Here is a 26,666-nt window from a genome sequence, read left to right on the forward strand (position 1 = left end):
GAGCAGATTTTATTGGGGTGCAGGTTGGAGAGAGAGGAAGGGAAAGTCTCTTTGCTTGAGTGGAAGACCATTCTGTTGGCAGACGAACACCACTGGATGTCCTCCATAATGTGGGAAGGAGGAACTCATGGTGCCAAATTTACACTGGGAAGTATTCTAGGCTCCATATCTTTTCAAGAGAATAGGCATTGGAATCAACTTTCTTACTCCTTTCCCATTAAATAATGGGAAAAATGAATATAAAATAATCCTATGTTGAGAAGAAGCAGTAGGCAAATCTTAAAACGGCCATTGTTCCTTTTACTTTGGAACCAGCATAGCTCATGATTCATATAATTGTCTTCTTTCCTTATCTTCCTCAATTAGTAAACTGGACAGTAACCAGTATCCAAATGATATTTATTCGGGGAAGCAGTAGGAAGTCACAACAGATGCTATTTTCTAAATTTGATCTAGCTGGGAAGAAATCTGGTTTCTTTATGTTACCCTGCACGGTACATCTGTACATTTTCCTGCCAGATACCTTCTTCTAATTTCCTAGTTCCTCCCCCCCCCCCCATCTTCTGACTAAATGTTGGCTAATGGCATCTTCCTTGATGAATTATAGTATCCTATATAAAAAAAACAAACAAATTCATTCTTTCTCCTTTCAGATGTTCTTGAGGGATACAATGGTACAATTTTTGCTTATGGTCAAACATCTTCAGGAAAAACACATACCATGGAGGTAAGAGTGATTTTTGAAATATAGATTTATTGACAATATGCTTATTAGACAGGAACAACAGCTTGAAATCACTGAAGTGGATTTTGCTACTAATAGAGAAAGAGGGGTTGTGTCAAATTATGTCCGTCTTTGATCCTGCAGAGGCTCCCATGAATGGAAGGGGAGAAGTGGTATCTGTGGATTTTCTCTCTGTTACTCTATAACACCTTCCTCTAATCTGCTTCAGAGAGTTGGTGAACTCCCAGGAACATGCAGGTGGTACTGCAGAGGGCTGTAGGGGAACACGGGCATTTTGCAAAAACCTCTCTCTCCTACCTTCTGTGCATGTAACGCTTTGCTAGAGTATAAAGCTTTCCACAATTTGAAGGATACAACCGGTAGACCCCACTAAAATTAAACTGCATTTTTAGAAGGGTAAATTTTCATGGTAAGATTTTTTTAAAAAAACAACAACAAGCAAACAACTGTGTTGTATGTATAATATAATATATTGCATGTGTATGTATGCACACTTCCATTTTGAAATTTACCCAACTCAAATGTTCTAGTCTGGGCATAAATATGTGTGGTTGTTTCTTGGCATATATTTGACTCTCTGCTTTTAGTCAACCATTTACATTTAGAAAGCTAGAATCTCTCTCTCTGTCTTAAGCCCACACAGAATAGGAAAATGTTCTGTAGGTTAAAAGCATCCTACACTAAATAAATGGGGCTTCTTCTCCAGCTGAGGCCATGCTACATATATACTGGGTAGAATTTGATCATGCATGGCAAGGGCATTGCAAGGTTGGCTTATCAGAAGGTAACTTTACTCTTCTCCTAAATGATAGCACATTCTTCAGTCAAATCTGATAACATAATCAGAGTTTTGTAACTGTATTCTGGGTTTCCTTCTATTCTTATTAGGGTTTCCTCAGTTAGAAAATTGATAACAGCCAAGGATCCGCAAGCTGTAACTGGGCTTGTTAGCCAACAATAGTTTCTACTGGCAGCCAATTTCTTAGATTGCCTCTGTAGAACAGAGTGAATCCTTTTTATACCTTTATAGGAGAGGAGTAGTATGTAGCAACCTCTAGTGACATACAGGAGCATAGGAAAATTCCTTATACTGAGCCATACCATTGGTAAAGGGTAAAGGGACCCCTGACCATTAGGTCCAGTCTTGGCCGACTCTGGGGTTGCAGAGCTCATCTCGCTTTATTGGCCGAGGGAGCCGGCGTACAGCTTCCAGGTCATGTGGCCAGCAGACTAAGCCGTTTCTGGCGAACCACACACGGAAACGCCGTTTACCTTCCCACCGGAGCGGTTCCTTTTAATCTGCTTGCACTTTGACATGCTTTCGAACTGCTAGGTTGGCAGGAGCAGGGACCGAGCAACGGGAGCTCACCCCGTTGCAGGGATTCGAACCGCCGACCTTCTGATCAGCAAGTCCTAGGCTCTGTGGTTTAACCCACAACGCCACCCACGTCCCTATACCATTGGTAGCCAGATACAATTTACACTTTGCCAGTTCATTTCTGGGCCCAATTCAAGGTGCTCGTATTCATGTTTAAAGCCTTGAATGACTAAGGTCCCAGATACCTGAAAGATTGCTTCCTTCCATACAAACCCTATCAGGTGCTGAGATTGACAGAGAACGCCCTTTTGGTAGTTCCTCAGAGGCTTGTGGGGTGATAGCCCAGGAAAAGGCATTCTGTGTTGTTGGCCCCTAAGCTATGAAACTTCCTTGCCACCAAAGTGCATCTGGCCCCTTCAATGTACAGCTTTTAGAGAATGATGAGGATGAGCCTCTTTATCCCAGTTTTTGACACGTGAGGTGTATGTTTTTGGGACCCCCCTTGTTTTATGGTTGTGGGTTGTTTCCCCCCCAAAAAATAATGTTGTTTTTATTGTTATAACCCTCCCTGGGAAGGGTGGGAAACAAACAACTGGCAGAAGCTTAGGCAGCAATTACACACATATTTTTCTGACTTGTACCCAGAAAACTGCAGGCTTCCAACTGAATGCCTCCCCTCCTCCTCTACAGTCCATCTGCTGCCCCCCAAACCCAGTGCCTGAACTCCTCTCCAGTCCACAACACTTCTGAGATAGAGCATTGCAATCAGCCTGATGCCACACATTTTAGTTTGCCTATTGGCTTTAACAAAACGAATATTTTGTTGCACTTGTCGTAGAGGTACTGCAAGCTTATCCTCCATTCTAGTCACCATGGATGTGAGCCCCTGGCAGTGGCAGATAAGCTCCCCTGCTTTCTTTGTAAATGAATGTGCAGCTCAAACTAAAGAAGAGAATAACATGTTGCAGGGAGGACATGCTAGCAGTAGACTGCAAAACAACTCTACCAGTATTTAATAATGCACAGTTCAGCTTTTAGTGTGCATTAAATGTGCATTATTTAACATACTTGAATGTGGTCTTGGTGGCACATTTGCCTGGTCTAGAAGCAGCCTTATCTGTCACACAGTTGCCTATTTTCCTTCCAAATGCACATCTGTCAAAAACGACTGACTGGCTTCCTGCTGTGCTGATTTTCTAGGTGGTTTATAACCCTCAGGAGTCCTATAGAAAGCTCTGAGCTGCTGCTGCTGATTCTTGTTAGCCAAGGACATGATGACCATTTCTTATGCAGTAAAGTAGTGTAGTGTTTCAAAAAAACATTTTCCTGCTTCCTTCCATTGTTCCATTGGTGCCCCCCCCCCCCCGAGGAGCTTCCCTCTCCCCAGCTGCATTAAATAAGGCTAAGGGCCACATGTTCTCCATTCCTAGGTGGTTAAAGGACTGCTCCACACATTATGTGAAACATTCGTGTGGTTTGAAAGATGCAGACACACAGCAGGAAGCTCTAATCAAATTGCTGGTTCCCTGCTCTGTGTAAATCTCTTGTAGGTCAGTGTTAAATTAATACCTTCCAAAACCTGTGATTGGCATTCTTACATGTTGTAGCACGTAAGGTGGAGGCCACAAGCACACATGGTATTTTTACAAGTTTGAATATTAATGTGTGTTTACTTACCTAAAATGCCACTTAATTTGAGCTTATCACATTGTCTGATTCGCCAAGAACATCTTGGTCTATGGGTGTGTAGAGAGGCCATCTTGGTAGCTGCTCTGCCAATATGGAATTCTTTCCCATAGGACTTCCATTTCAGCAGAAATGGAACACTTTCTGCAAGTGCTTCAAGGCTCCTCTTTTTAGATGTGATATGGCTGACTGTGTGTATTTGGTGTTTTAATTTTTAGATGAAATAGTAATAATTGTGTGGAATGCCTTGAGCCACTGGAGGTTGGATGCGGTGAGAATCCAAATGACTGTGTAGTCTGTCATAAGAAGGGAAGTGAAAATTAGCTTTTTGCTTCTTATAAAATAACCAGCTCCTACCTCCTCCCCCTTTTAAGTTTAATGATGGAATAATATGCCACCTCTGCTTTAGCTAAGTCTTTGCCGCCTTTTTAGAGAACAGGTTCGGGGGTGGAGCAGGCAAGGGGAATCACTCACTTGTTGTGTGCAGATGGTGGAATGACAGAGTAATCCACCAGCTTAGAATTTAATTAAATCAAAATGTCTGTGGTGCTTGAGCTGGTGGATGGAAAATATATATTTGAAAGCCAATTTGCATTCAGAGTTACAGGCTCAGATTATTGTAGGAAAAGACGGGAATGTTTGCTACCCATTGTTAAATCATGCTTTTTATGATGCTTTAAATGCAGCTCCAGGCCTTTACTAAGTTTTTTTTTTAATCCTCCTTTTAAGCCCTCTTATAATACTATTAAGAATACGTCTTTATTGGGGGAGGGGAGTTGATGTAGAGAGGAGGGGTCATTCATTCCTGGAAGTAAACATCTTAAATGCTTCAGATTTTCCAGGTTTGAAAATACTTTGAATGCTAAAAGACAAGAATCTTTTTACAGTTTGCCACTCTTTTCATAATCCGCAGTAAACTTCTTCCTTTTGTCCCCAAATCCCTTTTCTCATGGCCCTTGGGAACTGCAAGTTGTATATGTATAGACAACCCTTCCACAATTTAGTGGCCTCCAGATATTTTTGACTACAACTCTTATTATTTTTTACCATTGGCCATACTCACTGGGGATGATGGGAGGTGCAGTCCAAAATACAGGATTGAGAAGGATGAGATAGGCTTGTCCATTTAATCACAGTGTTCCTCTTGATGCATCTTTCTCATCTCTTGCTTGAATGTATGAAGTTGGGAAGTTTTAGTGGGCACAATTCTTCACCCACTCAATCTATTCTAAGTATTCAGGTGCTGAAGTTGGGAGCAAGACTGTAGACAGAATGTGCTCTGCAGAAGTTCAGGATTTGGTAAAAGAAGAATACATAATTTTATTGCATTATATATATGAATGTGACATGGGTCAAACATGAAGACTTTGAAATGTCAATGTAACATGTTTCAGTGAAGTACATATGCAGGATACGTCATCTTCTAAATCTTGGACCTTCAAAGTATTTCTGAATGTATATAGTCAGTAGCCAGTCATCTGTCAGATATTTGCAAAGATCAATTAATTTTTGCCATTATTGTGGCATAATATGTGATCCAAGTATAGCCAAGTGGTTCTTTGTTAGGGATGCCTTCTGAATATCATCCTTCTCACAGCTTTCTTTCTCATTTCTGCCTCCTGAATAGCACTGGTAATTGGAGGATGGAAAACTTTGAAGAGAACCCTTGAGTCAGGCAGCTATATATAGTCTGCTGGCTTTTCATTTTTAATTTCCTTCTGACTGGCTTAAATGTTTAAACTGGCTGCCATTCCACCAGCTCTGTTGTAGTGTAGTACAGCACATTATGCCCAAAGGGAGATGCAGCTGAGAATTGTGATGAAAACTGACTGGATTTGCCAGTTTCCTTGTTTGTGAAGTGGCACAGTGAGGCAAAAAATAGATGGGCTGTAAAGATATTATATTATTTACATTGATTAAAATTATTTATAGACCACCCTTCATTAAAAAAAAAAGATTAAAGGGCCCTTCACTGTAATATAGGCCTGGGGAGCCTTTAGACTGCAACTTCCAACAGTCCCATCCATCATGGAATAATTATGAGGGATGGGCCAAAGGTTCCCCAGCTTTGCAAAAATCCAGACATAGCAGCAGGCCATTCTAGATTGAATGCTGGGCTTCCAGTGGGTAGAGAAGTGGTATCCTCCCTCATTTTCCTCTTAATTCTACTTTCCCAGTACTTTTGATCCTCGCCAGTATGGTGCTGTACGGTCAGAAAATAATGGCACAAGCCCTAAGAATTCAGTCACACTCTTCTCCTTTCCCTACCCAAAGCAGTGCCTTGGATTGACTCCCTGCTTGCTCTCTTGATATCCACGTTGTCAATAGCAGAAACAGGACTACTATGCTCTCCTGCTTCACATGTCGCATCCTTGACTGAAAATATTCAATTTCATGCTTAGCCCTTACTTATTACAAGCAGGATCAAAATTGTTTCAGCTGATAGACTCCTGATGCATGCATGGAACAAGAGAAGTCTGGTTTGCTCCCCTTCTCTCGCATTCTGTTTATGTGTGGTATGTTTTGGTCTGACTTGCCTTCGTTCACATGTGTGTGCAGGATTACACACAATAGACTGATACGTCCCTGGCAGTGTGGAAGCAGGCTTCATGTATTCTGGCTTTTCAGTTCATATGTGCTGTGAAACTGTGAATTGGTCTCCCTCGGGAGGTTGTGGACTTCTCTTCTGTGGAGCTTTTTAAGCAGAGGTTGGATGGTCATCTGTCATGGATGCTTTAGCTAAGATTCCTGCATTGCAGGGGGTTGGACCACATAAACTGTGGGGTCCCTTCCAGCTCTATAATTATATGGTTCTATGATCCTTTCAGGAGTGTCCTGAGGTTCATAAAACCTTGCCTTCTTTAAGAGCACATGCACCGCAAGACCTTTGTTATGAAACCCTTTGCTGTTCTTCAGAACCATTGCAACCCTTCACATCAACATCCCTGGGTAATGTTTTCAGAGTGATAGCTTTACATTTCAGGCAGGGTGACCTCAGTCACAAGGTGTTGATTGAAAGGGCAAGTTGACTGTTTCATATTCATAATTAAACAGATGGACCACAAGTCCACTTGCATTATGTTGCACCTAACAAAAAGGAAAGTGAAGGGGGATGCTGGTTCGTTATTGTGGCGCTGACTAATTTTTGTTTCCAGAGGAAAAGTGAAAGATGACATGCAGTCAGGAAAAATGTTCTTCTCTTTCATCTTCAGAGCTCCCGAATAAAGCAAAGGAAGCTGACTCTGCAAGCTACCAGCAGTGCTGGCAAAGCAGCATTTGTTGGCATTAGGCCCAGCAGAACAATCTGCAGACTTATTACAGGCTCATCTCCCCCTCTTCCATCTTGCAATAATTCCCATCTATGTGGTGGCTCAGTCGCTGGTGCGTAAGCTGGAAACTGCCTTCCAATTATTAGAAACTGTGTTCTGGAGACATTTGCTCTGCATTCCCCAAAAGAGATTTGTTTTGATGTTAAATGGCCATAAAGAGCCATTTCTTTCTATAGAGAGTCCCAAGAAGGACAAATAAATTGAGGAATGAGCATACCTTAGTGATAAAGTGTATACTTTGAACGTGGAAGTAAGTGACCATCCAAGAGTCAAGTCTCAGGCATCTCCTGTTAAAAAAAAAATAGAAAAGTAAAAATGATCAGGTAGGAGGTGATGTGGAAGTCCACTTCATGAGACTCTAGAGAGCCATTGCCAGTCGAGGAGATAATACTGAGCTAGATGGACATGCAGCCTGATTTGGCAAAAGGCAGCTTCTTACGTACCTAATTTAGTACAGCATTACAGAGGATGTTGAGGTGTAGAGTTGGGGCTATGCTGTATAGTCACATGATGACAAGTGCTTATAGCCCTGCTTGCTAAGCACTTTGCAAGGATATAAGTAGAAATAGTCTTTTCTGCAGGCCTGCACAGTAGAAGAAGAGGAGAGGACGAGAAAAGGGGTCAGCAGGGAACTGGGTAAAGAGATGTACATTCAGCAACTTCTCTAAAAATGGTTGTGGTTTGGGCAAGTTCTAGGGATAGAAGGATAAAGCGGGGGGAAGCTAATAATAATTAACAGTATGATAAATCATGGTTGTAGTAATAATACATAACCAATACAAGCATTTGTATATTGCTTTTGAGTGTTGAAAGCATGTTACATGGACTATCCTGCTCTGGCCTACCTTACAGGGCCCAATGTATTATCTGTATATTCCAGGGGTGTGTCCCTGAGACAGAAAGATTGTGGCTTGGCTAAGGCCACCTAGTGAGTTCATGGCAAAGGTGATCTGCCCGATTTATATCTCAGTCTCTTAACTACCCTGCTGCACTATTGACAAACAGTACATTGTGGGGGCAGAAGTAAGCTGAGAGTTGGAGTCAGATCTGAGTCCATGTCCCACCCTCTACCATCCACTATGGGGAATAAGACATGGTGGGGCCATAACCATAGTGTGTAAAATAGGCAATTTTTTTAAAAAAATACTATTATTTACAGCATTTGCCACATAGCAGGTACATATTGGTATCCCATCTTGCAGGACTGTTGCGGAGAGAAAAACATAGTAAAGTTTGTGAACCTGACAAATTGAAAAGGAGCACTATATGAATTATTAATACTTGCAATTGTGTATGTATCTAGAAAATTACTGGAAAGCAGTCAGCTTATGTTTGTTACGTGAACGTGCATTTTTGTGAAGATTCGCCACATGTATGCACATGGTGAACAGTCTTCTGCAATTTACTTCTTACCTTTTGTGTCTTCAGGGGAAGCTACATGACCCACAGCTAATGGGAATAATTCCAAGAATTGCACATGACATCTTCGATCACATCTATTCCATGGATGAAAACCTAGAATTTCACATAAAGGTAAATGCAAAATGACATGTTATGCAATGGTCAGATAAAAAGAAGCTGAGCAAGGTGCCAAACCTCAAAGGTTGCACTTTCCCCTTAAATGAAAACCTCAGAATAAATTTGGATCTGCAATATTTCACTTTCACAAATGTTACTTGTCAAGATTTCAGTATCTTGGATAAAAGTATCCTTTCTTGTTTATGAAATAACTTCTATTTCTACATACAGGTCTTTATGAGCTCTTATGTGCCTGCATTTCTTTTTTGTGTGAATTGAGAGTGGGAGCAAATAACTGAATCAAATGTGATTTGGAGAAATGTGAACCAAGTAGTGAGCTAAAAGTACATATAGGGTTGCATAGGAAGGGAAAAAAAGGTTGTAAAATCCTATAAAACACATCCCTTTGAGGCACAGTGACCAGACACAATCCTATTTTGTGCTGGATTCAGTCTGCATTTTGCTGTGGAAAGAAAGTTGTTACATGTCACTCTTAATGATATGATCAAGATTTAAGAGCTTAGCACATCTTAACACCGGCTGTATTTAAAAGCTTTAAGTGGCTCCTGGATAATCCTGGAGTGAGCTATTCAGCCAAATATTGCACTTATGGCGGGATTAGTTGTGTACCAGGCTGATAGCTTTTTCTTCGATTGGCAAAGTTTTGAGTTAATCAGATGTGGCACCCAACTGAAATATTATATAGTTGTAAGCATTTAAAGGGATTAAAAATGCTACTTGTAGACTAGCATTTCTTAAGAAGCTCCCACTATTTTTGTTGCTTTCCTGGAAAATTAAGTGTCCTTGTTACTGACTGACAGATTAGAAATGATTCACAGATCCTTGCATGCCGTAGTGACTGTGTATGGTGCTGCATTTGAAAAGATCTATATATTTGCACCCACTGTAGGTGCTGTCAAGCTTTGCTTTTTGGGGGGTGATGGTGGTGGGGACTGGATACCTTGATTTAATTATCACACCCCCAATGGGTGATTTGCCTGATACATCAATCTTGGTGCACACAATTTGGGTGTTGGTTAAACTCACATACCCAGGGGCATATTTTTCCTCTCCCATTCCATTTGACAAAGCTGGCAGTGTCAACCTTCTTTTAAGGAGATGGTTAGGAGATTTGGTGTGTGCTCTCTGCCCTCGCCCTTTCCTCATTAACTGCAACATTATGTTCATGTTTACTATAGTTAATGCTAAACAAAGTTTGCTTTTCAACCAGGGCTGGAAGTTGGTTTGCAAACCCTGATTAATGCTAACAACACCCAGCTTGCTAGCATACCAGACTCCATCTGTTCCAAGCTATAGATTCTTGCAGATGCAGGTGATGCACATCACTGCTGCTTGCAAAGATCTTGCATGCACCTACCACTCAATAGTTGGCACCGTCACTCCCCAGGTGCTGCATATAGTGTTGTGTTGTCGTTTTAAATCACCACATTGGTCACATTCTTCTCTAATAACACAGAGCTTTACTTGTTTATGTGGATAGTCCTTCTTGGATTGAGGTGATTGACTAGAGTTTAGATCTCTTTTGGAATTTAAAAAAAACCCCTGCAAAATTTGAATATAAGATCTCTTCAGTCATTGTCTAACGTTGGACATCTAAGGAAATAGTTTTTCTTCCCTTCATGAGTGCACAAAAAAAGGAGAAGATGAATACTTAAAATTAGCCTACTCAACTACTGTTTTGTACTGCTGTGACAGCAAATGTATTTGAATGGCATTGAACAAACTGTGCAAGCTGATTAAGCAAGAGAGGTGCCGTTTGGAAATGGCAGGCATTCTGGACATGGAGAGGGGAATTCCATCAAACAGCTACATGGCTTTCTGATAAAATATTGCTACTGTCAAAGCTTGCTCAAGCATTAGAATGTTTCTATTAAAATGTTGAGTCTTGCAGAAACATGCTTATTTTTAACTGAGAAATGGGCAAAATGCACTCCACATACACAACAGAGAGAGGGGGGGGATTTTTTTTTAAAAATTCAGCGCATGTTGAACATTGGAGGTAAATAGAATGATGATTATAGGCTTAGCTCTACCATTCAGTATGCCCCATATTTGGGTGTCTTTTCTCCCACTGTTTCCTTGTGGAAGTATGTCCTGAGTACCCTCTCAAGAGAAACAAAATAAGCAAAGTATTTCACTTACTGTTATTTTTGTAAGAATAGTGATCTTTTTTTGAAGGGAAAAGTTTGATTTGTAGCTCTGGTATGAATGTAAACGGAGCGTTATTCAGAGTTATGTGAGGATGATTTAGGTCAGGTGGTACTTTCTTCAAAAAGCATCCTTCCTTCTTTAATTAAAAAGGTAAAGGTACCCCTGCCCATACGGGCCAGTCTTGACAGACTCTAGGGTTGTGCGCCCATCTCACTCAAGAGGCCGGAGGCCAGTGCTGTCCGGAGACACTTCCGGGTCACGTGGCCAGCGTGACATCGCTGCTCTGGCAAGCCAGAGCCGCACACGGAAACGCCGTTTACCTTCCTGCTAGTAAGCGGTCCCTATTTATCTACTTGCACCCGGGGGTGCTTTCGAACTGCTAGGTTGGCAGGTGCTGGGACCGAACAATGGGAGCGCACCCCGCTGCGGGGATTCGAACCGCCGACCTTTCGATCGGCAAGCCCTAGGCGCTGAGGCTTTTACCCACAGCGCCACCCGCGTCCCACTTCCTTCTTTAATTACTCGAATAAAAATCCCTGTTGATTTCAGATTCTGCAGAGTGAGTTCCCTCTAAGTCAAGCTATCAGGGCTGCCAAGAAGGGGAAATAAGCTATGTTTTATATCAACAAACATCTGAATCAATGTAAATCTAGAAGACAGTTGTAAAATTCATAAGGATAGTGGAGCATCTTCATATAGAAATGCTCAGCTTTCATATCGATAGTGGTGTGTGTGTGTGTGTGTGTGTGTGTGTGTGTGAGAGAGAGAGAGAGAGAGAGAGAGAGAGAGAGAGAGAGAACCTTTGATTTCAGTAATTTATCACCTTTGTACTCCTGCTATACTCCTGGTGGCAGAAAAAAGAAAAAGAAATGAATGAAATGCAAGCAAAATGGTCATGCTGCCCCAGGGGTGATTAAAAATTTTGTCAACACTTCAAATGTACCCAGTCCTCAGCCCCTCTCCTCAATTAAAACTGGGTTAGCTTAGAAGTTAGTCACTATGGTGCTTGTCAGTATTGGTAAGCATGTTTTTTCCCCCTTTTAATGCAATAAGGCTACTTTGTAGTCTGGCTTCAGTGAGCAGTGAGAACTAGTCAATTAAAGCCATCATTACATCAATAGCAAAAGTGTTCTGCCTGAGTAGCTCATGTTCTGAGAGTCCAGCATCAAATATTTAATATTTAATGATGGAAACAAGCAAACAAAAGCTCTCAGATGTAGCTTAATACCCAGTCAAATATTAAGATGGAGCATGTTTGTATTTAGTTTAATAAGCATAAGTGACTGATTCATGTTATGGTTGCTTGGGAAACAAATGGGAAGTTGTACGTATTTGTTCCTTAGCAAGCTGAGAAAGTAAGACAAAACGTAACTAGACTGCAGTACAGTCTTAGACGCTTCTCATTCATGGACAGAAACAAAAACATAAGAGTCTAAACTTAAGACATCGTGTATTCATCTCAATCAGTGCCACTTGCTTACAAGAAAGCAGCTATCCATTGTTTCTGTCATATTAGAAAAAGATGAGAAGGGAAAGAAATATGTATGAGGAGACATATAAGAAGATCCAGTTAGAGATAATGTGTTGTGGCATGCAGTGGAATGGCTATATTAGTTTACAAGTTTTGTGACACTGCAATTAGAGTGCTGTGTGATGAATTTTTACAAGTAAGTTCAATAGCTCTTCTGGACTATATACCATAACTATGCTAGTATGGAAGCCACCTTTTCGTGCATTGCCTGAAGGAAATTCTTTTAGAACTGAATCAAGTGAATTTTCAGCCCTACGAAGATATTTTTTTTAACCCCATCAGTCCACTTTTAAGGTATAAACACTCTGTTCTAATAATGTGCCACTCATGGAGTCTGTTTTAATTAACCTGTGCTTTCGCCCTACCGTTAGTGATCCTAAATACCTTTCATTTCCATTGAAATTACTGGGATTTATTTATCTCCTGAGTCTGTTATTCTTTGATATATCCTCTCAGTATCCTTGGATTTTACTTTCTTAATTCCTTGTCCCACCCCAAATAATTAGAAGTGGTTTCAGTAGTTCTTCAAGTAATCCTTTTACACCCCACCCCCCCACCCCGTTTAGCTAGCCTGTGGATTGTGCAAATATTCTTTGATTCTTGTTTCAGCTTTTACACAATACAAAAAAATGTAATAAGTAAATCCAACCCTGGCAGAGAATACACAACAAAAGTAGTATGCCTAGACAGCATAAAATGGTTGTTTGCAACAGATTTTGAAGGAATGGGTTTGAAGGAAGAAACCCATTCCTTCAATTTGACCTTTTTGCAAGAACCCAAATTGATAGAGGTTTTTGAAAACTTGTTAAATTAGTGTGTTTCATTTCTTTAGGTTTCCTACTTTGAGATTTACTTGGACAAAATAAGGGATTTGCTGGATGGTAAGTAAAGCAGCATCTCTCTCTCTCTTTTTTACTGTAGCTGTAATTACCGTAATGAGTATATTTTATCTTTAAAAATAAAATGGTTTTCAGGTCAAGGACTGAACCCTGGACATTTGGATGTGTGCATTTCCTGGAGTAATATTCATACAGTGCAGACATTAAGGCCTGATAAGACTGTTTTCCCATAAAATTTGGGTTAATAGACTATATCACCCATTTAAAGTGGAGGGTGCGGAACTAAACTTTTGGTGCGCCAAAGGTTGCTGGCTACAAGTTCTATTAGAGAAGAGAAGAAGAGTTTGGATTTGATATCCCGCTTTATCACTACCCTAAGGAGTCTCAAAGCAGCTAACAATCTCGTTTCCCTTCCTCCCCCGCAACACACACACTGTGAGGTGAGTGAGGCTGAGAGACTTCAGAGAAGTGTGACTAGCCCAAGGTCACCCAGCAGCTGCATGTGGAGAAGCAGGGAATCAAACCCGGTTCACCAGATTACAAGTCCACTGCTCTTAACCACTACACCATATTAGCCCTGGCCATTGGACATTCTGGCTGGAACTGATAGGAGTTGTAGTTCTTCAGATGCAATGTTGGACCATCTTAAGCCAACATGGTGCAGTCGTCAGAAATGATAGGACTTGTAGTTAGTTAAACAACATCTGGAGGGCCGCAGGCTAGCCATCTTTATGAAGTTCATTAAGGCATCCCTGATTAAAAGATAAACTGTACTATAGAAGTACTTCCAGAAGTACATCCAGAAGCAAAGGCTGGTTGGGTTGTCCATATCCAGTTTTTGAAATGCCCAGAGACTGTAGTCAATTGCCCAATATTTAGACTTCTGTAAACAAAGCACTACTTACAGGAAGAGAACGGGGGCAGATGACATATAACAGGTGGGAAACTGTCTTACAATTTCAGACCGGAGAGCAGAGTTTGCACCCATGTCCCCTTCCCACCAGACTTCCTGGGCTTTCAAGGGTTGTTGGGTTCCCTTTTCCTGGTCTTAATAGTGGTTGAAGCAATAATTCCCCACTATTTTTCATACTTTTTTTTTGCTGGGAATGCTCTTAATGTTTTGTTTTCGTTTTTAAAAAAGGTATCTTATGAATTGAGAATCATGTTATACCTGTGTATATTTAACAAGCCAGAGAGCTTTGAAAAATAAAAGAGATGAAACAGTTTAAGCATCCTTAATATTTTGGTTTGAAGTACTTTGTACAGTAAGGCCTAGTGCATGTGGTCCAAAAAATTATAGTTTGTTGGACTGGGAGCAAACAGCAAGCTCATGCTGTCATGAGCTTTCTTTGCCATGGCACTTTTATTTATTTCACATTCTCCAAGCAATTTACAAAATAACAAATACAGTATGTATATGTAACAAACAAAACTGAAAACCTACAGTACAATACAATGCAATACAAAACAACAACAACAACAACAACAACAACAACAACAACAACAACAACAACAACAACAAACAACAATGGAAACACCTGAACTGGGAACATACAAGTTGACCATTTTCTACAAACCAGGATTGCAAACCATGATTATATACTGTTGCCTGGTTTCAGAGTCATGGTGAGCTTTGGTTTAAGAATTTATTTATTAATTAAAATTTGTATACCACCCTTCATCCAAAGATTACAGGGTGGGTGGTCCCCAACATAAAAATACAGAATGAAAACACAAAATGCGTAATAAAACAAAAACAAACCAGCAACCCCGCTTCCACAAAACACATGTAAAAGGCCATAGAACAAACGAGAAGTCTTCTACAAAGCATATGATGATGGCAACGTAGTTTGCTGGAATGAAAATGTGACCTGTGAACTGGGCTGAAGTGGCACCATTATCACTTTGGTCCTGAATCTGGTCACTTCTAGTTTTTAAGATGATTTTGTGCATTGACCAAGTAGTTTTTATCTTGGTTAAACCATTTGGGAGAAATTGCACTGCAGACATACATCAAAGCTTCCAACTTTTTTGTGATGTATGCTTTTCATGAGCAAGTCAGAGTAAAGTATGCGTGTCAGCATTGCTTTTTTGAGGAGTTTAGTTGAATCTCCTGTCTTGTCGTTTAATGTAGAACTAAGCAATTGCATTGTATACTCTTAAGTACACCATGTGGCTAAATTTTGTGTAGATTAAATTGCTGCTTTCCTCCATGGAAGGATCTGCTTGTTTTATTCAGATTATTCTTGTGGCTCATCAAATTTGTGCACTTTCTTCATCAGTGATTCTTGATGACTTTTCCCCCTTTTAGTTTCAAAGACAAACCTTGCAGTTCATGAAGACAAGAACAGAGTTCCGTATGTCAAGGTAAAAAACATTCCTTTAGATACAGAAAAACCTTTAGAAATTGTTCTGGTCTAATGATTGAAAATGGTTTGTGTGATCACATGAATGTGCTTTATTTTTAAAATTTGCATGCTGCCTTTCTTCAGATACCATCAAGATAGCTTGACAAAAACTGTGGATAGCACCAAATAAAAAAATTACAGAATACATAGATGATTCCAATACAGTGCAAGCAGCTTTCTCTCCTCTTCCTGCACCCCTCCCTTGCCAGATCTGCTCCAGAGAATTCCCCAACCCTTTGGAGCAGATTCTGAGGCTGCATGGGGTGAGCTTAGGCGGAGATGAGTTCTGTCATGGAAGTGAAAGTGAAAGTGATGTGAGTGGAGCAGCAACTTGGGGCACAACCCCATGTATAGAATCGAGGCCATAAAAGCAGCCATACCATTATTTAACTACTGGAGCCAACAAAACATACATGTTACCAAAAAGAAAATCAATGGATAAGAAATTCTAGGTGGTATTCAGCTAAGTCATGACTTACTTAATAAGTCTATTGGTCTATTCAGAATGTGACTCATTCAAATACCAGCCACCTAAATGAACCCTTCAAAATATGGTAAAATAAAAAAGACTGCAATCATTTATGTTCCCAGTGGAATTTTTTTATTTCCTGAGAAAAGACCTTGTGTAGGTAAATTTTGACAACTTTTCTCATACACATACAAACACACACACATCCCCCAAGCAATTGTCACAAAATAATTTGCTGTTTTTTTGTGTTACAGTGGATATTCAGGTTCAATTACTTAGAAACATTTTTTTCCCTTGTGCTGCTCTGAATGTTATCTTTAACAGTACTTCAGTAAGCCTCTCTTACACTAGAGAATGGAAGGGAATAATTTCTCATCAACCGAGAATTCTAACCATAAAAATTCAAGCAATGCTTTTCTGATTAATATTAATATTTAATGGAATTTAATATTTAATATTAATGGAAGACACTAGAAGGAAGTATTTTATTCTCAATATTCATAGAAGGGAATGGTGTTTTTAGGTTCATGTTCTAGGTGTCAGGGAAGTAAAGGTCTTTTTCAATCTTTATTATTCAGAACTCGGTCTGTTAGCCTTCTGGAACTGCGTATTAAATTGCACTGTAGAAACTGCTCTTCTGTTGTTATCTGGTATGTTTTCTATGGTTGTGTCCAACATAAATTTGAGGACAGAATTTTGGCCTTGATTTGGGCCAAGTATATTGACTATTGGTACAAGTTCCTTACCTCTCCCGAATTCTCTTTATCTGACAAGTGCTGAATTTGAATTTCTAGGGCTGCACAGAAAGGTTTGTCTCTAGTCCTGAAGAAGTTATGGATGTAATTGATGAGGGGAAGACAAACCGCCATGTAGCTGTTACAAGTAAGCATTTATTTACTGCTAACCCTGTAATTAGGTTTTAACTAACTGCAACCAACACCATGCTAAAGTTCCGGTCAATGTTGTTGCCTCACTGCCTGCTATAATGCAAAAAAGGTACAATTAGTATGTGATTAGTCTCTTTGATTTTACTCAGCTTTCTTATGCTGGAGTTCCTAATGCATAATGGTAAAATATATTACTATTTTTGTAACTTGAAAGGCATTTTGAAAATTATGATTGATATTTTCACGAGAGATAATATTTTAGGTCTTTAAATTTACAATATACCGAATGAATTCCTACCTTGTTGTTGATAAATGATAGTGTTTTTTTTTTTAAAAAAAATAAAAATCCTGTAACTTTATGTGTTATTTAGCAACCATGAGTATTCACATTTATAACTTGTGTAAAATTTAGCCAAACTCAAGTGTTTGCAAATATGTGGCAGTTGTTTTTGTGAACTATAAGGCAAACAATGTTGCTCAGATTTAATGCAAAGAGCAACCATTATGTTGTCTAGCATAGTCATAAAGCCTCTAATACAATGAGTGAAATTTAGCCACCATTAAACTTTGTGAGTTTTTTAAAAAAATGTGCTCAGTGTAATGGGAGATTACAACAACGCTCCCATATGTAGCACAGTGTGGCTGGTGGGAGCAGACTTTTGTTTACTTTCTCTTGTGGTCACAAATTGTTTTAACTTGGAGGGCTTCTTATTGGCTTGTTTTAGCTCATTGGTTATTAATAACAACCCTCACGACAAAACAGGTTTTTGAAGAGATGCATAGTATTTTATATAACACCTCACCAAATTTTCTTTTTCGTAGACATGAATGAACACAGTTCTAGAAGTCATAGCATATTCCTAATTAATATCAAACAAGAGAATGTTGAAACTGAAAAAAAACTCAGTGGGAAGCTTTATTTGGTAGACTTGGCTGGGAGTGAAAAGGTAACAGAAGTACCTTATTACTCTACATAACATTATTGATTTGTTAGTGGTGCATGATGGTGGTAGCTTTATTTCAACTCCTAACTAGTCCTTTTGAAGTCACTGCATGATTATCTTGCATACAAGAGGGACCAGAGAATGATCTGGAAGTAGAGGACACCATTCTGTTGCAGCTAAGCAAATCTGCCTCTATAAAGGGCCAGAATGGTCACTGAGATTTCATATGAAAGCTGCTTTAAGGTCTACAAGGGAAATTTGAATATAAGTGAAATAAAGGGTTTTTTTTAATTAAAAAACAAACTTGTGTGTTGTGTTTATATATGATTAGCAAAGAAAATAACTGTTACAAGTGTTATGAAAATTTTGTAGCTTTGCAAACTGATAACTTCTCTGGCTCAGTCAAGATGGGGTAAAGCTACTTTCAAGTGTTGCACCTTTTTCTTATTTTGCAATGATCAGAATTTGAGCTCACTGAGCAATATCTGCTCTCTGGCAGGTCAGCAAAACGGGTGCAGAGGGCTCTGTTCTTGATGAAGCCAAAAATATTAACAAGTCTTTGTCTGCTTTGGGCAATGTGATCTCAGCACTAGCAGAAGGAACTGTAAGTAATTTGTACTTTTTAAAAATAGTGACCGTTTGATGGCTTGGTTACTTCCCCCAGTTTTCTACCTCTTGGGGCAAATTAATAATAGATCTCCACCTTAAATTCAGAGGAGAAAAGGTATATATTCCCTTCCCACCCACCCCCACTTTGCCAGCTGGCAAGAAGTTGGTTTTGTTTTGTTTTTTTACTGCAGGGTCTTTTAGTTCCATACTTAACTAGTGACGGATCAGATGGCAATCTGTTAGAAATTATATGAACCTGCCTTAGCAATATGAAAACAGTTTTACATATTCTAGGTTGACTTACTTTTTACTTATTATCATCCCTTTTAAGCAATTGTGTGTGTTCTGATCCTGTATCATCCTTCTTAATTAGAAAACACATGTCCCATATCGAGACAGCAAGATGACCAGGATTCTTCAGGACTCCTTAGGTGGAAACTGTAGAACCACCATTGTCATCTGTTGCTCCCCATCCATCTTCAATGAAGCAGAAACCAAGTCTACTCTAATGTTTGGGCAGAGGTGAGCAGGTGCACCTGTCTCTTGGGAGAGATTATGGGTTGGATCCAGCTGTGTCCCTCCTCTGACAAAGGCTCTTTAATCTAGCAAATGCCTTCATCAGAAGAATGGAAGCTGAGTTATGGGCAGAAGTGAGGCCAGCCAATTATGGCTGGATAAGAAAACATTGCTGGGGTTAGACTTGGCATCTTCTGTCAGCAGACAACAATGATATTGCAGTAGTTCCATGATAAGGCACTCAAGAATAAAATTGCATATGCAGCAAAAGAACTTGCTTTGTGCTTAATTTTCTGCATCGGTGCTTTGCTGGCTCATAGCCTGATGTGGCTCTATTGATCTTCCAGTGACTGCGTTGATGTGGATAATGTGCATAGCTTTCCTCACAGTAAATGTGCAGATCAGATAAGTGAATGTAACTGGACATATTAAAAAAGCCTTTCAGAAGGCTTCACTTCTGATCTTTAAACCCCAGTAGTGCTACTGGAAGCTTAGTAGTATTTGTATCCAAAGGTTTTGGTATAGGGCAGAGGGGAAAGATGGTTGTAAAGAGCTCAGATGTGACAGATTATTGCTCAGATGCACAGAATTCAGGCCGCGTAGTCTCCATCACACTTGTCTTTTCTTGTTTGTTGACTGGATCTTTCTTTTTGCATTAGCTTTTTTAAAAAGGATGGGATTTTCGTTTGGAAGTCATATCCATTTTGCAGCAGACTGAGCCAACATAGTGTGGTACAGCCTTGGCTAATGAGAGCTATGATAGATGCTACATAAACAATGAATTCAGGGATGCGTGTGTCAGCCATAAAACTGGAATCAAATGAGTACATTTAAGTCTTGCTATGCTGGGGTTGTTTAAAGGCGGTGGGAGAGAAAAAAGAAAAACAGTGCAATTTGGTATCAGCAGAACAGAGTCTGTCATTTCTCTTATTAAAAACAGAAATGCCAGCTGAGACCGGTGGGAAAAGAGAGACTCTGAGGAAAACTTCAAGAAGGAAGTACAAACCAGTTATCCAGAAATAAAGACTTGCGTGGCTCACCCTGCTGTAAAGGATGCAAAATAAATATTCATATTTCGTTTTCCAGGAGAAAGATTCTACATTTGCTGCTGTTTGTATTTATTCTTTTGCAGTGCAAGCCTGTACATATCTACCCAGAAGTACATTCCATTGAGTTCAGTGGAATTTGCTTCCAGCTAAGTGTGTATAGTATTACAACTTTCAGACCACAGAGAAGTTAATAAGATTAATGTCAGTGCTTGTTTGGTAAGTTGTTGTATTTCTGTACAGAGCAAAGACCATCAAGAATACAGTCTCTGTGAATCTTGAGCTGACTGCTGAAGAATGGAAGAAAAAATATGAGAAGGAGAAGGAAAAAAACAAGACATTGAAGAATGTTATCCAGCATCTGGAGATGGAACTGAACAGGTGGAGAAACGGTGAGAAATAACTCTGTTGTCAATTATTAGGCAGCTGTTAAGGTATTAAACTAAAGAAGCCAAATAGTTGCAATAAAATAAATTATGATACACTTTACTGTCTGTTATGGTTCTGTTACAATGATGAATCATGTTCTTCTGTTTGTCTGCACAGACCTATTCAACTTCAGTTCATCCCTAAACATAGGCCTGGTTCAGGACGTCACATTGCTGGCTTCATAAACCATGGTTTATAAAGCTGGGAACCAACATTAGGCCCACACAGTCCTACCCTGTGGTCTTCCCTCTCCTCCTCCTCTTGTATAGTGTGGAGAATCCTGGTTTGCTTTACATCAGAGTTCTCTTGTCTGAAAAAGGAAGCCCTGGTTTAACTGACTAGAATATTAACAGAATGTCTGTATTTTCAGGCAGAATGTTGGAGGGTATGGGATCTAAGCAGGAAATATTTACAAATTATGCCCTGTTTCCTTAGGCTACTAGCTGTCACACCCAACTTTAAAATGATAATGTGTACGTGTTGTAGGGATGGGATTATTCACAGAGATTGCTCATCAATAGACTTGCAATTGTGAGGAAGGAAAATTGTAAATGGAACATTGTGCTGTTGCATTATTTACTTAAAATTCTGAAACTATCAATTGAGAAGTAAGTCCTATTGAAAACAGTTGAATTTGAGTAACCTTAACTTAGTTGGTCTTTAAGGTGCTACTGGAAGGAATTTTTTTGTTTTGACTATGGCAGACCAACACGGCTACCTATCTGTAACTTAACACGCTTGTCTGCTCATTAATTCTATTGAAATGAGTGGGACTTACTCCCTGGTAAGTGGAGTTAGGATAGCAATCTAACCGAGAAATGAAATGAGAGTCTACAGAATGGTTAAATAATGCCACAATTCCATGCAGGTATGATAACATATGGTTCAGGTTTTAATGAATGAACGCCATTTGTAGGAATTTAAATACTTGGGGTGGTATCCAACTGAATGGTCCCACTAGCTCAAGAGCTTTAAGCTTTGCATTAGAACTTCATCTCCTCACACGACAACCCCAAATCTGAGGGCAGGGAAACTCTATTGTGCAGCTTAAAGTCCTTGCACTTTTTTTACTTGGATACTGCCCTTGATGAGTTTTATTTTATTCACCACCATATCATCATTCTGTTTATATGTTTTTCTCTGTCGGACAGAAGACTATTGGACCTACAGATTGATAATTCAGAAGAAGCAAATGCTTCTCTACTTAAAAGAGCAATACCAGTCTGAGCAACAATAAATCTGAAATCACAACTTTCCCCCTAAAAGCATTGTTTGTATGTTGTAAATATTATAGATACATTATTATTTTTATTTTGTCTGATGTTGCTAGCCTCCATAGTAGCATACAATGTGTTGTTGAGGGAGAAGGGCTTCAATTGCAAAAGAGTTCTTTCCCCCCCTATAACCCAGATATGTGAATATTGGTTGTGTGTTACTCAGTTGTGAAGGGGGAAAAAATTCTTTTTGTTTTATTATACCCGCCCATCTGGCTGGGTTTTCCCAGCCACAGTGCTGCCATATGACAGGCAAGAGCCACATATGGGGTGGGTTCCTCGTATATTGTTACAGTTTAAAAAAATAAATATAACAAAAATGAAATTACATATACCAGGAGCTAAGGTTAATTTTGCCAGGACAATGTAGCAGTAAATTATTTTCAAGCATGAACAGGGAGCTTTCCCCCTCACTGCTGAGTAGCCACCACCATCTGCACACATCTTGGATAGGCAGGGAAAGCTTAAAGGGCAAAAGATAATGACATTTGCAAATATATACCAGAGATGGGGAATGTATGGCTCTCCAAATTTTGTTTTGCTACTATTCCCAACAGCCCTGGCCATGGTGGCTGGGACTAATGGGAGCTACAGCCCCTGACATCATCATCATTATTATTATTATTATTATTATTATTATTATTATTATTATTATTATTATTCCACCACAGGGACACAGCTTTGCTTTACTCTTCTACCATTTAAAAAACTAACATTGGAAGCAGCCACCCCCCCACAAGGCATTCTACTGATCACCACTGTATAAACTTGTGAAAATGATAAGCAGCTTATTTTCTTTAGTAGCAGAAAGCACACACTGGAACGAATTCTGAGACTGTTTGTGCTTAATTAAACCCGGTTCTCCTCTTTCCTTTGAAAGCATTTGTATCCAAGACACTTGCAGTGATACAGACATGCCACTCTTTAACTTTTCTGGTGCTTTCAAAAATAGCAACATAGCCTCCGGAACTGCTGCCTTCAACTGTAAAGAGGCAGGCATTCTTCTCTAGTGTGTCACCAGAACTGCCTGTAAGTGAAATATTGCCGAAGAAACCTTGGAAATAGACCAACTTATTTCAGTTGGCCTAGCAGAAAGTGGTTCACAGGATTGTGGTAGGGTTTTCTGCCCAATGTGTAAGAAGAAGAAGAAGAAGAAGAAGAAAAAAGCATATAGGAAAAGAGACAGCAAGCAATAAATAATCTTAAATAAATCAGGATTGGCTGAATAACTTTTTTTGTGGTTTTTTTTGAGGCTGCCCATATAATCATGCAGCGGCATATTGGATAATGTGGAGTGCAAAGTACTATCACCTTTCTAATTGCATTTAAGGTTAGAATTGGCAGAAGGGCTGTGCTTTCCCCACCACCTTGGCCTTTCTCTGTTTTCAGCCTGCACTTTTTGTATCTGTGGGTTGGTTCATGCAAGGCTTCAACTGTGTTACTTGAGGTTTCCCACAGGCATCCAGCCTGCCATTGTGAGAACCGGATCTGGACTAGATGGGCCATTGGCCTGATCCAGCAGTCTTCTTATGTTCCTGTAGTAGTGAGGGCATGGCATTGTGCCTCCCTACTCAGTCTTCTCAAAATTGTTGGTATGTGCTAAATGGATTGGCCATGAACGTTTTTTCTTCCCATTCCAACATTCCATTCGACATGTGAACATCAGGCTGAACAGGCATGGCCAGTGGGAATGTGTGAGTATCTTCCTCAGCGCACACTCATTTTCTCTGTGTGAATCAGCCCTTGATCTTGGGTAGTTGGAGCATCAGAGCAGGAGAAGATTGCCAAGACTTCAGCATTTTCAAAATGAAAACAAGCATTCTGTTTTACATTTTCCTGGGGTGTGGACTGTGAAGTAGTGGCTATTTCTTAGGTAGGATTTTAACATTTAGGTTTAAATCCTTCACTACAGGCTGCAGCCCACAGTATTTCCAACTCACAATTCCCCCCCCCCCCCCAAGATAGAACTTCAGTACATAGGGAACAGCAATTCTGTTGCTAATAGTAACATAAAGAGCAATTATTGCTGTGCACTCTGGATAAGAGGAAAATAAGGTAATTTTGGGGGTGGTGATCATGTCAGACTTCATTGAGCTAATGCTAACGGATTCACTCCCTGCCTCCCTTATTCCAGATGGCTGCATAGAATTTCAGTTTTAATTAAGAAATGCAGAGAGAGCTGTAGAGGATTTTTTTTTTAAAAAAAATTAAATACCTATAAAAAGTATTGAAAATTTTGTTTCATAATCATAGGCCCCTTAAAAACCACCTTCAGTTCTGTTTCTAGATCTTTTCAGTGAGTCAGTACTCTAAAGGTTAATTATATTCATTACTGAAGCAAACACAAAATTCTTAGTTGTAATATGCACTTGTGATTTAGCACTTGACTTAAAATATTGGATTTTTGAACACAAGTATGCTTTCTTTCCAAGTGAGTTGCCATTCATCATAATTGGGCATGTTTGCTACTGCAGTTATTTTTTTGTGCTGCTCCTGTTTGTATGATGGTGGGGCAGAGACTTTAGTACGGAGAAAAGGTTTCACCATGAGACTTTTTGAATATACTCAATGTTAACATTGCAGAGTAGATGACTGTTTTTAAGAGCTTTTGTCACTACCTAGATATAGCTCATAGTAACCAGATGTATAGGTTCTTTGGAGGAATAATGAAATGTGGTCTGAAACATGGGGCTGGCAGGATGGCTGCCTCATGTTGTTCTGCTGTTTCTGTATATCTACTCCACCGTAGTTCTGATCGCTACTTCTGACAATGTAGTTATGATCCTTAAGGCAAACTAATTTGCTTTTTATTTCAGCTGGTTCTGAGAGACCATTAGGCATGGAGGCCTTCAATTATAAGGACTGTAGATTTAAGTCTCCAAACGACATTGAAGATTAAATATTGATTCCTTGCTTTTTGGACTTTTTGTATTATCACTGATTGTATTGAGATGTGTTTGCAGGAGAGGCTGTTCCTGAGGATGAACAGATCAGTGCTAAGGACCAAAAGAATTTGGAGCCATGTGACAATACACCCATTATCGATAATATTGCACCTGTTGTTGCCAGTATCACAACTGAGGAGAAGAGGAAATACGATGAAGAGATTACTAGTCTCTACAGACAATTGGATGATAAGGTTTAGAAATTATTTCCTTTCAACTTAATTATGTCTTGACGACTACTGTAGATTTTGTTTAAAGAGTGTTTTTTATTCATCAAAACCACCACATGCTTCGAAGTGTGCAAAATAGAAAACTGGTGGTGTAAAATCTCACAAGTTTTGTGGTCATTACAGTTGAAAAATGTTAACTGAACTCCATTCCTGTCACTTTTGAACAACTAATAATGTATTGTCCCAACCATATGAACAGTTATGCGATTTGGAGGTGCCAGACCCCTCTTGAATCCCTGGGTCCATCAGTTGTTAAAAATGTAAGCCAGGCTAACTTCCTATGTTGGGTTAATCACCTAAGTGATGGGCCATTAATAGAGCAAAGGAGAGGGGGTGATTTTGTTGGCACGTGGCGCAAGTATAATTATATATTGCACTGAACACTCTGAAGTTTGTTCTTGATTTTGGATAACTGTTCAGGAATCTACAGGAAGCACATGCTTCTCTTTATCTCTGCATAAGCAAGAGCTTCTCCTAAGGAGGGGGAAACAATTTGTTTTAAACAGCAAACAGCAAAGGAAAATAATATATGTCATACCCTATATGAAACAACTTGGGTGCTTTAAACTATCAGCAGTTTTATTGCATGAATTCTCACTTAATAAAGTAAGGGAATTTTTTGTTATAAATCTGTAGTTTATTTATATAAAATGGCACTGTTACTAGAAGCAGATTCCAATTTCAAGCAATGTTTACAACCACATTATGCAGGTGATTTAAAGAAAGCAGGATGAAGCCAGTTAAAGTTTTGTGTCTGCTTTGAAGGATATTTCTTTTTTCTGTAGAATATTTATTTCACTCCAGTATTGCATCCATTTTGTGTTGGTTTCAAGCTTTAACGAATGTAGAAAAAGGGGAAGAAGCTCCTGATAGTTTTTTTTTCACCTATTGCAGGATGATGAAATCAATCAACAGAGTCAATTAGCAGAGAAACTAAAGCAGCAGATGTTGGATCAAGATGAGGTAAATATTAGCCCAAAGCATATTATTGTGACAATAATTATTATGACCTTTTAAAATGGGCATTTCCCTATATCTTCTCCCTGCTCCACCATCCTAACCCTCACTTTAAACCTAATTCAACTGATGTTTCATTTGCTATTCATGGTTTTGTTTGCTATTAGGCAGAAGCTCACCCTTTTCTCAGTTCATCTTGCTCTGCGACTTGGAAGATTTTTCTTGTTTTTTTAAAAAAGAAAATGATGCCCATACTAATAAAGTGCTACTAGCTTTAAAAATAGGAGGCAGTAACACTGGAGACCCCTTGGTCAAATCCAGACCCCACTGAGAAATTCCAAATGTAACCTTCTGGTTGCTAACCTAGAGACATCAGTGCTTCAGTGGGTGGAAATTAATGCACTAGACCAGGGTTAGAGACCCTGTGTCCTTCGATATGTACTCCCACCAGCCCCAGCCAGCATGACTAGTAGTCAGGGATGATGGGACTTGTAGTCCAACCACATCAGGTGGGCCACAAGTTCTCCATCATTGTACTATGCTCCTCAAACAGTCTGCTAGGAAAACCAGCTGTTGACCAAAAGCATAAAACCTTTGCCATTAATTTTTGTAAGGTGGCACTCTGTTCTCTGCTTAGGAATGGAGCGTGCTTTTGCTTAATTTTGTTCCCTGTTTACTGTATTCTCTAGTGCTTTCTGCCGTTCTTTGTGATGAGCTCAGTGATAGATGGGCTTCAGGGTGTCTGCCTTAATGATGGCTTTCCTTAATTAGCCAGCACACTTATTTCTGGCTGATTAAGCTAGCAGATTCATTG

General features: G+C 39.6%; 1 protein-coding gene across 2 annotated transcripts in view; it reads left to right on the forward strand.

Moving 5' to 3' along the window:
* The window catches only part of KIF5C (kinesin family member 5C), a 76,375-nt gene that overhangs the window by 25,056 nt on the left and 24,653 nt on the right, over window positions 1-26,666 (forward strand). For both annotated transcript variants that reach the window (XM_028745619.2, XM_028745610.2), the window contains exons 3-13: window positions 654-727; window positions 8,507-8,611; window positions 13,132-13,180; window positions 15,450-15,505; window positions 16,810-16,897; window positions 17,725-17,849; window positions 18,346-18,450; window positions 18,829-18,977; window positions 20,261-20,409; window positions 24,684-24,859; window positions 25,790-25,858. In XM_028745619.2, the coding sequence (XP_028601452.2) occupies window positions 654-727; window positions 8,507-8,611; window positions 13,132-13,180; window positions 15,450-15,505; window positions 16,810-16,897; window positions 17,725-17,849; window positions 18,346-18,450; window positions 18,829-18,977; window positions 20,261-20,409; window positions 24,684-24,859; window positions 25,790-25,858 (1,145 nt within the window). The remainder of the gene's footprint in view (window positions 1-653; window positions 728-8,506; window positions 8,612-13,131; window positions 13,181-15,449; window positions 15,506-16,809; window positions 16,898-17,724; window positions 17,850-18,345; window positions 18,451-18,828; window positions 18,978-20,260; window positions 20,410-24,683; window positions 24,860-25,789; window positions 25,859-26,666) is intronic.

The sequence above is a fragment of the Podarcis muralis genome, chromosome 1 (genome assembly GCF_964188315.1).
Source record: "Podarcis muralis chromosome 1, rPodMur119.hap1.1, whole genome shotgun sequence".
Classification (NCBI taxonomy): domain Eukaryota; kingdom Metazoa; phylum Chordata; class Lepidosauria; order Squamata; family Lacertidae; genus Podarcis; species Podarcis muralis.